Genomic DNA, 15608 nt, shown 5'->3' with positions numbered 1-15608 from the left:
TACAGCTTTAATTCTATTAACGTGATAGAATTTATTTACCTTTTTTTTTGTTTCTGATTCTGTATACAGAGGCCCTGAATCTATTCATAATATAGTGTTTCCAAGTTCATTGGTTGCATAAATTGTGTTCTGGTACAGCATATGATCTCCAATTTTCCAAGCATTCTCTCTTTGGCCTTTATCAAAATAACCTTTTATCTTCCGTTTGGATTTTCCCAATTTAACAGCTATCTGCAAGAGAACCTGATTCAAATATTTTTGTAATGCTTGCAGATAGGTTTCCAGTTTGACTCCCTCTATCTGTGTGCCACTGGTATGCCACAAAAGATGCTTTGGAATTCACATGGTTTGCTCAGTCATCATCTCAAAGGGTGTATGATCTCTGGAGGCAGCAGGAGTTGCCCTGAGTGCCATTAAAATGAGTGGAATCAGAGTATTTCAATTGCATCCACTAGCATCTACCAGTTTCTGGGCATTAGTTTGATGGTGCAATTTGTTCTCTCTAGCATCTCTAATGATTGAGGTCCATATGGAATGTACAATTTTTGTTGCATTCCCAACATCTGTAAACATCTTTGGAGCTCTTGGCCAGTAAAATGTGTTCCACTGTCTGACTCTACCCTAGCAGAGTGTTTCTAGTGAGAAAAGACAATGAGATAAGCTCTTACAGCTGCTCGGTGCTGCTGTTCTTGGAGCTCCCGTGTCAGCTGCACGAGCAGAGAGCAGCCTGCAAATTCAGCAGACCTCGATGTGACTCATTAAGAGAAACCACAGGCTCAGTTTGGTAGCAAAGGTTTATTGTGTACGAAGCACGGTCCTAGTGCCCTTGCTTCACCGTTACAGGTACCCGAACACATGTATGCCCATGACAATGGTACCAGTTCGGTTTCGTAGCCTCATAGGCTTTAAGGCCAGAGGGGTCCATCATGATCATCTCTGACCTCCTGCATATCACAGCCCACAGACCCTCACCCATCCACTCCTGTACCAGACCCCTAACCTCTGGCTGAGTTACTGAAGTCCTCAGATAATCAATTAAAGACTTCAAGTTACAGGAAATCCACCATTTACACTCGTTTAAACCTGCAAGGGACCCATGCCCCAGTCAATGCACCAGGATGCTGCCCCCTTGGCCCCACCTATGACTTCTCCTTTTCTACCCGTGATACAAACAAGTTGCGTATTCCACACCAGACGTGGCTAGTTACCAACCCTCCACCTTGCACCAGTGAGTTCAAACAAACGTCCCCATCCATTGTCCTGTCATCCCATCCTTATCTTATGAAGGGTGGGTGCATTCCTGTACCATCTCTGAAAGAGGGGTTTATGTACGTAGTTACTTGAGTTTATGAACGTAGTTACTTGTTCCTGTACCATACTCCTCGGCCAGGAACATGCTTACGTGGTTAGCCAATACCTGGTGTGTTGCTCTTCTGCCAAGGCCAGGCCTACCCTGGTTCACAGCCTCTGGTTCACACTGCTGGTTACGCCTATGGCTCCAGCAAGGACTACCCCTGTCTTTCCAAGCTCTCTTTGTACATGGGTTTTTTCCGTTTCCTGCATCATTCTTCTCCTTTTCGGCACACAGGACCCAGGTGTAGCTGCCCCATTGATTTTGATAATAGTATGAGCATATTCGCCATCCCATTCCCTATGTCCATTCAGGACCAGATTTGCTTTGTGCCTGTAGCTGTCTATTGAGCTGCCTGCAGAGATGCCCGGGCTCCCATCCTGCACTATATGGGTAGTGTAAGGAGCAGGAGAAGTGGATTGCCAGAAAATGATTTCTATTTCTCGAATATGAGGACCCTCCCCCTCCTTGGTTAGACAGGACTTCCTTTTGCAGAAACCCTGATGACTAGAGATCTTCACATCCTGCCACTGTCGTTTATAGACCCTGCTCTACAGACGAAGCATGCGCTGCACCTCAGCTAGCAGGAAGCACACACAGCTGGTGCTGGTCCTGAATGCTTGGCTGGGGCCTGGGAGGGCAGTGAGTCGGCTCTGCCCAGAGAGGCGCTGGTGGTGCTCTGCAGGAGCTGCTGCTGAACAATCCCTCACTGCTGCGAGATGAGCATCGTTGGAGAGCTGATTGCTCCAATGGATGTAGGCCGGTGTGTGGGCATCCAGATAACCAACAACACCAGAGATGTGACCCTCGAGTGCCCCAGGTAAGCAGGTTCCCATAGCCCCATCCATGTGGCTTCCCAAGTCAGCCTGCAGCTGGTGTCTATACAGATGTGCCAGGGTGTGGGGTATGTGTCTGCTACTGAATATCTGTCTGTCCGTCCCCATACACCCTATCTATCTATCTATCTATCTATCTATCTATCTATCTATCTATCTATCTATCTATCCCCATATACCTCCTCTCTCTCTCTCTCTCTCTCTCTCTCTCTCTCTCTCTCTCTCTCCTCTACATATTGGATGAGTGATATATGTTCCTTTGGGTCACTGCAAATCCTGCTGCCCTCTGGGCTGAATTTGCTGTTTCTAGCCCTGCAGAGGCACAAGATTTTAATGGACCTTCCAGCCAGGACATTTTATGTGTCCAGGACTAGGGTTAGGGGAGTTCAGAGGGAAATCACACTTTTGTGGGGGCAGGAGGGGATTTGAGAGGAAACAGCTGCTGGAAGCCTCTTGGGAGGTCAGAAAGTCTGAATAAGTCCCAGGGAGATGGACTGGGGGCAGGTGACATGGCGACAGGCCTGTGATGTAATGTAAAGGTGTTCAGTGTATTTATTTCACATTGATACCACCTCCACAAACATGTATGTATGTGTCAGTCATGTACACTCACAGGTTTACGCCCACACATAGTCACACAAACATGTACACACACACACACACGTGTACTCACATACTCATCAGCTGTATGATGTGTGTCTGTCTGTGTATGGATCTGAACCCTTTAGTTAATAACATAATATGCAGGACTATGTAACGCTTTCAGCATTGCCAGATTTCTACTGCATTAATAGCCCAAAGTCATTTAAACACTAGCCCCAAAGTAGCCCAATATATTTATTGAAACAAAGGTGTTTTTTTATTAACCCATTGGTCTGTACATCAAATAACACAGGAAAGCTCTTGTTAGCTATCCAGTACAGATCTGATTTAAAAAAAAAAGCTATTGTGGATGAACTCCCAGCTGGAGTTCATCCACAATAGCAACAAAGCTGTGTGATGACAAACAAATTCAAAATCAAACCCCCGAGGGGAATTTTGACAGGAAGGTCACTCCACCAACCGGCCCCCACCTCAACCATATTAAATTCCCCTGGACGGTCAGATCATTACACACTCAGCCCAGATGAGACCCCCCTACAAAAACTGTGACAGCCAGTGACCCCCACTAAAAATCCTTCCACCCAGAGTCCCCTACTCTCTAGGGAAACCCAGAACTGCAATATAAGCTCTGTCACCCAGACTCCCCCTTCTTTCCCCCCAAGTAAACACTCTGATGCCCAGAGCTTCCTGCCACCCAATAAAAACCCAGAGCCCCCCACGAGACACCCTGCCACCTAGAGCCCCCCTCGCCCAGCCCTGTCATGTGCAGCCCCAGAGGGGCAGCTCTGGCTCCTCCCCCTGCCTTAGATCCAGCCTGGCTGCTGCTATCTCAGAGGCTGGAGGGCTCCTCCTTGCCCAATCCCGGAGCTTGCAGGAAGCTGCTGGGCTCCAGCACCTCAGCCCAGGCTCTGCAGCAGGCACTCCCACCCGGCAGGCTGCAGCTGTGTGAGTGGGGAGCAGGGCAGTGGGGGAGGCAGAGCCCAAGTCAGGTCACAGAGTGGGGCCAGCCCTGCCTGCTTATCTTATCTCCACTACCTTGTGCCTTGTTCATGCTGGAAAGACCCCTCTGCTCTGGGGGCTGGCCGAGGTGGGGCTGTGCTCTGTTGTCCAGCGACCTGTGTGTCTCCTCTGCAGAAGAGAGGCTGGGCTGTGACCCACCCCAGCCCCTAGAGTCAGGATTCCCCTGCTGCTGGGACGCAGTTATTAATTATTGTTTGGGATGTTGTGTAATAAAGGAACCCCGTGGTGTTTTCCTCCAGGACTTACTGTTTCAGCGGCTGGGCCATGATAGAGCCTGTGTCCCGCATCCCCCCCGGCTCTGCGGGGAGCAGCGTGTTTGTGAAAACAAGCTACACGGCCTGTGGGAGCGTCGGGGTGCTGAGCTACGAGTCTGACGTCTTCACCCTGGCCATCATGTTCTCCAACCCCTTCGACCGCCTACGCTACACCTCTGAGTTTGCCATCCAGATCTTCACTGGCAGGAAGCACTTCCACAGCATGGAGCACCTCTACCACTACATGTACTATGACGGCCCTCCCTATATATGCGAATACTACCGGAAAGTGAAGCTCGACGTCACGGATGGCCAACTGGAGGTAATCAACGAGGACATCTGGGTGAAGGCCAGCATGTCCAGCAAGGATAAGTCCATCATTCAAGTGCAGATTGAGCAAAAAGATCGCTGCCCAGCCTAGCTACCCACTCAGCCAACTCAGGCAGCCCATGGACATGCCCCAGTGTGACAGACAAGGGGGCTGCTGGTGGGAAATAGTGACTCTCTTTTTCCCAGCTTGAGTAGACAGTGATGTGCTAGCTCTGCTCGAGTTAGTCACTAAAAATGGCCAGAGCGGTGTGGGTGGTGGGAAGAGCTAGTCACCCAAGTGCACTCTCACCTGACCTCCTGACCCCCATGCCACAGTGTCCACACTGCTATTTTTAGTGACTAGGGCATGTCTTTCTACCCAGGCTGGGCAGTATCCAGGCATCCAGGGTTTTGTCATCATTTTATAAAAAAACTTTTGTTTCTTACTTATTTTTTAACCTCAGAAATAACAGGTGTTGGCATATGAAGACCTGACGTTTAAGCATTTATCATGGTGATAAAGCTCCCAGAAAGCTTTGCAAAAAGTAATGCTAAAAAAGGTAACATAGAATTATTAGCAAATAAGAGCTAAACTTCTTGTAAGTGGAAATATGTTTAAGAGCCTGGCCTTTGGGCAGAGCTGTATAAGGTTGTTTTTAATTGCATGTGTGCTTGCCAGGTAAAATATAATTGGCTAAGCAACTTAAATAAAAGTTATACATTGTAATGGAAACCAAAAGAAAGGGATAAGTAGATAAGATCATAACGTAAGAATGGCTATACTGCATCTGCCCAATGGTCCATCCAGCCCAGTGCCAGATGCTTCAGAGGGAATGAACAGAACAGGGCAATTTCGAATGATCCATCCCCTGTTGTCCAGTCCCAGCTTTTGGCAGTCAGAAGTTTAGGGATACCCGGAGCATGGGGGTGTGTCCCTCACCATCTTGACTAGTAGCTGTGATGGGTTCCCCCCAGGGTGCAACCTGGAACTGGGGTACCACTGAGCCCACTTGACCCACCAGCGTGGGCTCCCTTACACTGTCCTGCTGAGACAGGCCCCCAAGTCCCCTCCAGCACACACACGGGTAGGAACACACCCAGCTGCAGCAACACACCGACGCTGAGATCAGCTCTGCGTGGGAAGACTTAAGCTAAGGAACTGCCCAGTAGTCAGATGAACACACCCCTCTGGAGGGTAAACCCTAAAAATTACACCGTCTTGCGCTGCACAGGGAACTGTACAGAGTAAGCTCATGAAATTCATCCCCTCCTTCGATGTGCAGAGGAATGTACACAGCTTTCTGGCCCCGGTTATGATTTCCACATGCTGGTTTTAGACAAAACAAGATTATTAACTAGAAAAGATAGATTTGACGTGATTATAAGGGATAGCAAACAGATCAAAGCAGATTACCTAGCAAATACACAAAAACACAGTCTAAGCTTAATAAACTAAAGAGATGGGATATAAGTAGCAGATTCTCACCCTAATTGTTGATTTAGGCAGTTTGTAGAGATTCTTGAGGGCAAGCTGCACAAACTTGCAGCTTAAACCCGCAGGTATTTCTCTCACAGGCCAGAAATGCCTCTAGCCTGGGTCCAACACTTCTCCCCCAGTTCATTCCTTGTTTCTCAGGTTTTCCAAGCATCTCCTTTGGGCAGGGAGTCAGTGAAGAACCACGATGATGTCACTCCTCTGCCTTAAATAGCTTTTGCATATGGTGGGAACCCTTTGTCTCCCAGTTTTGTTCCCATGCCAGTGAGTGGAAAAACACTGGTATGGATGGAGTCCTGTACCAGGTGACCTGGTCGTGTTAAAGCAGCCATGAGTCAGCATCCTCGGTGGGAAATTAGCTTATCATAGAATCATAGAATCATAGAATCTCAGGGTTGGAAGGGACCTCAGGAGGTCATCTAGTCCAACCCCCTGCTCAAAGCAGGACCAAACCCAACTAAGTCATCCCAGCCAGGGCTGTGTCAAGCCTGACCTTAAAAACCTCTAAGGAAGGAGATTCCACTACCTCCCTAGGTAAAGCATTCCAGTTCTTCACCACCCTACTAGTGAAAAAGTTTTTCCTAATATCCAACCTAAACCTCCCCGTCTGCAACTTGAGACCATTACTCCTTGTTCTGTCATCTTCTACCACTGAGAACAATCTAGATCCATCCTCTTTGGAACCCCCTTTCAGGTAGTTGAAAGCAGCTATCAAATCCCCCCTCATTCTTCTCTTCTGCAGACTAAACAATCCCAGTTCCCTCAGCCTCTCCTCATAAGTCATGTGCTCCAACCCCCTAATCATTTTTGTTGCCCTCCGCTGGACTCTCTCCAATTTATCCACATCCTTCTTGTAGTGTGGGGCCCAAAACTGGACACAGTACTCCAAATGAGGCCTCACCAGTGCTGAATAGAGGGGAATGATCACATCCCTCGATCTGCTGGAAATGCCCCTACTTATACAACCCAAAATGCCATTAGCCTTCTTGGCAACAAGGGCACACTGTTGACTCATATTCAGCTTTTCGTCCACCGTAACCCCTAGGTCCTTTTCTGCAGAACTGCTGCCAGCCATTTGGTCCCTAGTCTGTAGCAGTGCATGGGATTCTTCTGTCCTAAGTGCAGGACTCTGCACTTGTCCTTGTTGAACCTCATCATATTTCTTTTGGCCCAATCCTCTAATTTGTCTAGGTCCCTCTGTATCCTAGCCCTACCCTCCAGCGTATCAACCACTCCTCCCAGTTTAGTGTCATCTGCAAACTTGCACACCATCCTCCAGATCGTTAATGAAGATATTGAATAAAACCGGCCCCAGCACCGACCCTTGGGGCACTCCACTTGATACCGGCTGCCAACTAGACATGGAACCATTGATCACTACCCGTTGAGCCTGACCATCTAGCCAGTTTTCTATCCACCTTACCGTCCATTCATCCAGCCCATACTTTTTTAACTTGCTGGCAAGAATACTGTGGGAGACTGTATCAAAAGCTTTGCTAAAGTCCAGAAATAGTACATCCACTGCTTTCCCCTCATCCACAGTGCTGGTTATCTCGTCATAAAAGGCAATTAGGTTAGTCAGGCATGACTTGCCCTTGGTGAATCCATGCTGACTGTTCCTGATCACTTTCCCCTCCTTTAAGTGGTTCAGGATTGATTCCTTGAGGACCTGTTCCATGATTTTTCCAGGGACTGAGGTGAGACCTTCTAAGACCTATTCTTGCTAATGTCCCTTTCCAGCCAGCTATCTAGATTGATTTCATTCTGTCTTGTGAGCATTCCCCAGGTGTAAACACATTTGTAATAAAAGCATAGACAATATTCCTAACTTTTGATACCACAATGATACATGCATACAAATAGGATAATCATATTCAGTGAATTATAATATTTTCAATTATATCTTACATGACCTATCTTGCATAAAATACATTATAGTTATACCATAATCATATCATAACAATATTGCTATTAAGAATAGGGGGTGTAATGCCACAGTAGCCATTTATCCTCCATGAACTTATCTAATTGTTTCTTGAACCCCATTATAATTTTGGCCTTCACAACATCGCCTGGCAATGAGTTTCACCATTTGTGTGTATGTTGTGTGAAGAAGTATTTCCTTTTGTTTATTTTAATCCTGCTGCCTATTAATTTCATTGGGTGACCCCTAGTTCTTGTGTTAGGAAAAAGATAAACTCTTCCCTCTTTGATAAATAACACGTCCCTATTTGCTTTTTCTTTACCATTCATGGTTTTATAGACTCCAGTGGCGGTCTGTACCCTGTATTCACCCCTTTCACACTGTTGTAATAATCTTTGTACAAAATTTGAAAACTCATAACTCACTGGTTAATATTGTCCTCATGGGTGAACATGCTGTTGGGGGAGGCTAGCCCCCAGCCCCAACCTTCTGCCCCCCTCCTTCTCTGGAGCCTGGAGCACACACCCCAGCCCTCCCATGCACCCCCAGTGTCAGGCAGGTGGCCCGGCTGGAGCATCCCCAGCCCCAGTGCAGGGCAGGTGATGCGACCAGAGCACTCCCAGCCCTGGAGCCCTGGGCAGACACCATGGTCCCAGCACCGGGAGGATGGGTGGCATGGTGTGGCATGACCTGAGCCCGGGGGTCTTGTGTGCACTGCAGCCCCCAGCCTGCCACAGAAGGGAACAGCAGGCAGGCGGGAGTCTGGGAGTGGAGCATGGGTGGGGCCACACCAGGCTGTTTAGGGAGGCACAGCCTTCCCCAGCCTATGATATCTGCCACCCATGATTGTCCTGATAAAATGTGAGTAGCAACACTGTATGTAAAGTTATAAGATTCCATTACATGGTGTTAATAAGAAATATTCCTAGTCTGGGGAGCAGCCAAAAAATTCTACATCTTGAAAAGAAATAGCTCGGCGTGTCCATCCACACAGTCTTTTTGTCTCCTGAACCTCAGCTGGAGATGCTTCAGAGAAGAGAAAGGACAATAAGAAGGAAGGGCAGATGCCCCAAATCATTCCTCCCTTTCTCTCTGCCCATGGCACCCAGGACACCTGCAGGACAAAGGGAGCAGCATTGGACCAGGGGAGGGATCTTGACTGAAAGTTCAGTCAGTAGAACTGCTGGAACATGTGGTGAGAGAGCTTGCTTTGAATTCATTCCAGGTTGTTAAGTTAGGCATTAGTTGCATTGTACTTTTATTTTTCTTGTAACCAATTCTGGCTTGTGTCTCATTACTTGTGTTCACTTAAAGTCTATCCTTTCGCAGCTAATAAACTTGTTTTATTGTTTTATCTAAACCAGTGTGTTTGCATGGAAGGGTTTGGGGAAACTCCATTTGGGATAACAGGATTTGTGCATATCATTTTCTATTAATAAAAGCCAGACTTTTTGTGAGCTTGTATTGTCCAGGAGGGTGCGTGGCAGTACAAGAAACACATACCTGGGAAAAGTCTGGGACTGGGAGTTTCCTGGTGTCCCTCTGCAGTGTAATTTGTGAGTGGCTGGCTGCATCACTCACACAATAGCAGCATAAAAGGCACTGTCAGTTAGAGAGCTGAGGGGACACAGCAGTTCATCACTCCAGAGTGTATTCTGGGTATGTCACAATTCCCCATTAGTCGTCTCTTTTCTTTTTATCCTGGGTATACCCTCAGTTGTCTCTTTTCCTTTCACTGAAGCAGTTCGATGCCTCTAATCATTTTTGTTGCCCTTTTCTGAACCTTTTCCATTTCCAACATATGTTTTCTGTGATGGGACGACCACATCTGCACACAGTATTCAAGGTGGGGGCGTACCAGGGATTTGTAGAGAGGCAATGTGATATTTCCTGTCTTAATATCTATCCCTTTGTTAATGATTCCCAACATTCTGCTACCTTTTTGGACTGCAGCTGCATATTGAGTGGATGTTTTCAGAGAATTATCCAGGATGACTCCAAGATCTCTTTTTTGAGTGGTAACAGCTAATTTAGGGCCCATCTTTTTTTTGTATTTGTGGGATTATGCTTTCCAACGTGCAGTACTTTTCACTTATCAAAACTGAATTATGTCTGCCATTTTGTTGCCTAGTCACCCAGTTTTGTGAGATTCCTTTGTAAGTCTTTGCAGTCTGCTTTGGATTTAACTATATTGAATAATTTAGTATCAACTGCAAACTTTGCCATCTCACTTTCACCCCTTTGTCTGCATCAGGGGTTCTCAAACTTCATTGCACTGTGACCCCCTTTTGACAACAAAAATTACTACCTGACCCCAGGAGCGGGGACCAAAACCCAAACCCAACTGAGCCCTGCCACCCTTGGTGGGGGGCCAAAGCCCAACCCCCACCACCAGGGTGGAGGGGACCCCAAAGTCAAAGCCTGAGCCCATTGCCCCATGTGGGGTGGGGCAAGTCCAAGGGCTTTAGCCCTGTGGTGGGGGGTCTATAACCTGAGCCCCGCCACTCAGGGCTGAAGCTATAGGCCCCAGGCCCCAGCAAAAGTAACACCAGCTCTGGCGACCCCATTAAAACAGGGATATGACCCACTTTGGGGTCCTGACCACAGTTGCCAACTTTCACGCAGTAAATAAGCACCCTGACTTTCACGGTAAGCCAAAAATCATGCTAATACCATTTCAAAATAAGCCACTCCCTAGGAATCCCAACACTATGTGAAAGGATCCCCCCCAGCGTGCAGTTTAGGACTATGGTCAGCCCACTGTGCACCCCTGACTCCCTCCTCCCCAGTCCCTGCTTGCCTCCCCTTGGCCCTGCTTCCCAGGAGCAGATTAAAAAAAACAAAAATTTGGATTTCTGACCATACATCTAAGATGACCTTGTGATACGTTACTACACAGCACTGTTACTTTTTGTCATAGACCACACATTCCATAAGAGATCTTTGTTTGGTTAGCTGCACTGGGCATGATACCAGTGTTGCGTTGCCATTGGTACCTTTCCAGCTGGCCACACAGTGGGATCTTTACTTCAAACACATTATACACACAGATCCATTGATGCCTCTTTTGAGAGCAACAAACAATCTGTGGGACTTTCCATGTTTGGGCATTTTGGTGATACACCACCAGCAAAGGGATTTGCATACATTACTGATAGATGGGTGGTCTACGGAATCGACAGCTAAGTGATCAAACACCTCCTTATTTGTATGGACAAGTAATGATAATGTGAATGAGACATATAAGGATTGTAAAATGTCACAGGTTTTGCTTAAATAAACGTGTCATGATTTGGAGGTGATGTCTACAGATCCCAAGTTTCTAATTGAACCAAATGTTGTTTTTTTTTAAATTTGGTTTGGCATTGACTTTCTCTCCTCCATGTTTTTGAATACAATGTGGACAATGCCAATTCAAAATTGGTTGATCTCTGATTAATTTGGGTAATTTCTCTTAGTTCCAAGAATTATCAGGTATGATCAATAGTATCTATTACATATTCATCATATAATGAACAAATAATTTCTTTTCCAAGTTAATGCTTTTTTTCTGATCATTATTAAATGTTATCAATTGATTAATCTTCTTCTGAGTTTCATTAAACAATTTGGTTATTACATGCATATTACACACTGTATATCATTTTTCACTTGCTAAGCCATAAATTTCCTTTAACATGAGATCAATTACTTTTGTTAGCTTTTTCCTGACTCACATAATTGATTTGCTTTTTGATTCTTTTAACATGAACCTTATTTCAAATTAGCACTTTTGTACTAAATAAACCTGTGATAGTGTTTAAAACTTTAAAAGGGATTAATTCTTTCTTTTCTTCTGGAAACATAAAGGTTGGTTTATATCTTAATACCTAAATTGGTAATAGTCTGTACTTGTTGTTGATAAGCAGTAATCTTACCTATGAAAAGGAAGATGCAACCTTAGTATCCTTACAATACTAAATTCACTCATTTACCAATTAGATAAATTTAATACAATGGGGATATGAATAAACTGCACTCAATTGAGTAATACCCCTGGTATAGATGAAGCTGTGAGACCACTAACAGGGCCTTCTTGTAGAACTGGACATTTCCCAGGGTTCTGTGAATCCTAATCCTTTTTTATTACTATTGCTTGTACCTTTATTTTAATATATTTATTAATAACTTTTCCACTATCCAATGACTTAATTTGGATACAAGCTTCATATTCTCCTTTATTTTCATTATTTAGGTTACATATGACCAATGCTCCATTTTTCTACTGAGCTTTGACATTTGGTTTTGTTTTTCCATAATCCATATGGGGTTCCATTACTTTTTGGTGAAGATTTACCTTACCTTGTAATATGGTTTATATCCTCCCACCCGGATTCCTTAATTAAGGGAGCTTTTTTTTCCAATTTACAAAATACATTTGCTCATTTGCTTTTATGGTATATTTAAGAACAAGTTTCTTACCTGCATGCAGGGGTGTAATCAGGAAGGCCAAAACACAACTGGAGTTGCAGATAGCAAGGGATGTGAAGAGTAATAAGAAGGGTTTCTACAGGTATGTTAGCAACAGAAAAAAGGTCAGGGAACATGTGGGACCCTTAATGAATGGGGGAGGCAAAATAGTGACAGACGATATGGAAAAAGCTAATGTACTCAATGCTTTTTTTTGCCTTGATCTTCCCAGACAAGGGGAGCTCCCAGACTGCTTTCCTGGGCAACACAGTATGGGGAGAAGGTGAGCAACCCTCAATGGTGAAAAAACAGGTTAAGGACTATTTAGAAAAGCTGGACATGCACAAGTCCATGGGGCCGGATCTAATGCATCCGAGAGTGCTGAGGGAGTTGGTTGATGTGACTGCAGAGCCATTGGCCATTTTCTTTGAAAATTTGTGGCGATCGGGGGAGGTCCTGGATGATTGGAAAAAAGGCAAATGTAGTAGTGCCCATCTTTAAAAAAGGGAAGAAGGAGAACCCAGGGAACTACAGCCTCACCTCAGTCCCTGGAAAAATCATGGAGCAGGTCCTCAAGGAATCCATTTTGAAGCAGTTGGAATAGAGGAAGGTGATCAGGAACAGTCAGCATGGATTCACCAAGGGCAAGTCATGCCTGACCAGCCTGATTGCCTTCTATGATGAGATAACTGGCTCTGTGGATATGGGGAAAGCGGTGGATGTGATATATCTTGACTTTAGCAAAGCTTTTGATACGGTCCCCCACAATATTCTTGCCAGCAAGTTAAAAAGGTATGGGCTGGATGAATGCACTATAAGATGTTTAGAAAGCTGGTTAGATTATCGGGCTCAGTGGGTAGTGATCAACGGCTTGATGTCTAGTTGGCAGCCAGTATCAAGCGGAGTGCCCAAGGGGTCGGTCCTGGGGCTGGTTTTGTTCGACATCTTTATTAATGATCTGGATGATGGGATAGATTGCACCCTCAGCAAGTTCACGGATGACATTAAGCTGCGGGGAGAGGTAGATACTCTGGAGGGTAGGGTAGGGTAGGGTAGGGTCCAGAGTGACCTAGACAAACTGGAGGATTGGGCCAAAAGAAATCTGACGAGGTTCAACAAGGACAAGTGCAGAGTCCTGCACTTAGGACGGAAGAATCCCATGCAGTGCTACAGGCTGGGGACCGAGTGGCTAAGCAGCAGTTCAGCAGAAAAGAACCTGTGGATTACAGTGGATGAGAAACTGGATTAAGTTAGCAGTGTGCTGTTGTTGCCAAGAAGGTTAATGGCATATTGGGCTGCATTAATTGGATCGAAGGAAGTGATTATTCCCCTCTATTCGGCACTGGTGAGGCCACATCTGGAGCATTGCATCCAGTTTTGGTCCCCCCACTACAGAAAGGATGTGAACAAATTGGAGAGAGTCCAGCAGAGGGCAACAAAAATTATCAGAGGGCTGAGGCACATGACTTATGAGGAGAGGCAGGGGCAACTGGGCTTGTTTAGTCTGCAGAAGACATGAGTGAGGGGGAATTTGATAGCAGCCTTCAGCTACCTGAAGGAGGGTTTCAAAGAGGATGGAGTTCAGCTGTTCTCAGTGGGTGGCAGCAGATGACAGAACAAGGAGCAATGATCTCAAGTTGCAGTAGGGGAGGTTAGGTTGGATATTAGGAAACACTATTTCACTAAGAGGGTGGTGAAGCACTGGAATGGGTTACCTAGGGAGGTGGTGGAATCTCCATCCTTAGAGGTTTTTAGGGCCTGATTTGACAAAGCCCTGGCTGAGATGATTTAGTTGGTGTTGGTCCTTCTTTGAGCAGGGGGGTGGACTAGATGACCTCCTGATGTCTCTTCCAACCCTAATCTATGATTCTATTACCCTTTTAACCTTTTGATAAAATTTGTTATGAGTGATTGGAAGAAATATTTGACCAACTTTTTTTTTAAAAAATAATGCACTGATCTTCCTTTAAGATTTTGGGGGGGGGGGTGTGGGGAAAACTTTCAGTGGAATAATTTTCCACAATACAAATTCTCACTTATCCTTCAATACTAGATGTAATCCCAATCTATACAGACCTGATGTATGACTCTGCTCCATATGTATTTTCAAAGTTGTACTATTAGTCCATGTTGAAAACAGTGTTTTATCCCATGACTTAGATATAAATTGTCCTTGTGCTGGTTGATAATTCCATTCAAAGAAAATTTCAGTTGAAAAGCATTCATCTTTCAATCCTTCATGTGATTTTATTCGTTCTTGTGCCAGATCACTGTTATCTTTGCATCCTGAGCCTCAGTCGGCAAGTTTGAGTTCAGTTCCAACATAAAATCCTGATTTGTCTTGACTATTCTTGTTTCTTGTTGTACTGGAACTGTCTGTTCGGTTTGAAGTGCAGTGTTAAGGCAGTAATACAGTATCAATGTTGTTAAGTCATGCATTTTTCTTTCTTTTCCCAATCTCTCTCATCCTTTACTTCCTCTTTCATTGTTAACATCTCTGGTTCTTCTGCCTGTAGAAAAATATTTCTTTTCTGGTACAGCTTTAATTCTGTTAACATGATAGAATTTATTTACCTTTTTTTTGTTTCTGATTCTGTATACAGAGGCCCTGAATCTATTCATAATATAGTGTTTCCAAGTTCATTGGTTACATAAATTGTGTTCTGGTACAGCATATGACCACCTGATTTCCAATTTTCCAAGCATTCTCTCTTTGGCCTTTATCAAAATAACTTTTTACCTTCCGTTTGGATTTTCCCAATTTAACAGCTACCTGCAAGAGAACCTGATTCAAATGTTTTTGTAATGCTTGCAGATAGATTTCCAGTTTGACTCCCTCTATCTGTGTGCCACTGGTATGCCACAAAAGATGCTTTGGAATTCACATGGTTTGCTCAGTCATCACCTCAAAGGGTGTATGATCTCTGGAGGCAGCAGGAGTTGCCCTGAGTGGCATTAAAATGGGTGGAATCAGAGTATTTCAATTGCATCCACTAGCGTCTACCAGTTTCTGGGCATTAGTTTGATGGTGCAATTTGTTCTCTCTAGCATCCCTAATGATTGAGGTCCGTATGGAACACTTGGCCAGTAAAATGTGTTCCTCTGTCTGACTCTACCCTAGCGGGGAGTTTCCAGTGAGAAAAGACAATGAGATAAGCTCTTACAGCTGCTCAGGGCTGCTGTTCTTGGAGCTCCGGTGTCAGCTGCACGAGCAGAGAGCAGCCTGCTAATTCAGCAGACCTCAACGTGACTCATTAAGAGAGACCACAGGCTCGGTTTGGTAGCAAAGGTTTATTGTCGACGAGGCACGGTCCTAGTGCCCTTGCTTCACGGTTACAGGTACCCGAACACATGTATGCCCACGACA

The 15608-nt window shown here is 45.2% G+C and overlaps 1 protein-coding gene across 2 annotated transcripts; it reads left to right on the top strand.

The window, feature by feature from the left end:
• Nucleotides 1-1910: 1910 nt before the first annotated feature.
• LOC120394939 (DELTA-actitoxin-Aeq1c-like) lies at nucleotides 1911-9046 on the top strand. 2 transcript variants are annotated; one of them, XR_005592434.1, is made up of 3 exons: nucleotides 1911-2171; nucleotides 4050-4933; nucleotides 8810-9046. XR_005592434.1 is itself a non-coding variant. In XM_039519136.1 (2 exons), exons 1-2 carry the CDS (start codon nucleotides 2071-2073, stop codon nucleotides 4483-4485), a joined length of 537 nt encoding a protein of 178 aa, XP_039375070.1. In that variant the 5' UTR covers nucleotides 1911-2070; the 3' UTR covers nucleotides 4486-5690. The 2 variants fall into 2 exon arrangements, 1 of the variants encoding a protein (XP_039375070.1); XM_039519136.1 differs by lacking the exon at nucleotides 8810-9046 and having other exon boundaries at nucleotides 4050-5690.
• Nucleotides 9047-15608: the final 6562 nt, after the last annotated feature.

The sequence above is a fragment of the Mauremys reevesii genome, unplaced genomic scaffold (genome assembly GCF_016161935.1).
Source record: "Mauremys reevesii isolate NIE-2019 unplaced genomic scaffold, ASM1616193v1 Contig84, whole genome shotgun sequence".
NCBI classification, from domain to species: domain Eukaryota; kingdom Metazoa; phylum Chordata; order Testudines; family Geoemydidae; genus Mauremys; species Mauremys reevesii.
Note: the sequence above shows the minus strand (reverse complement) of the source record. Positions and strands in the feature narration are given on the sequence as shown.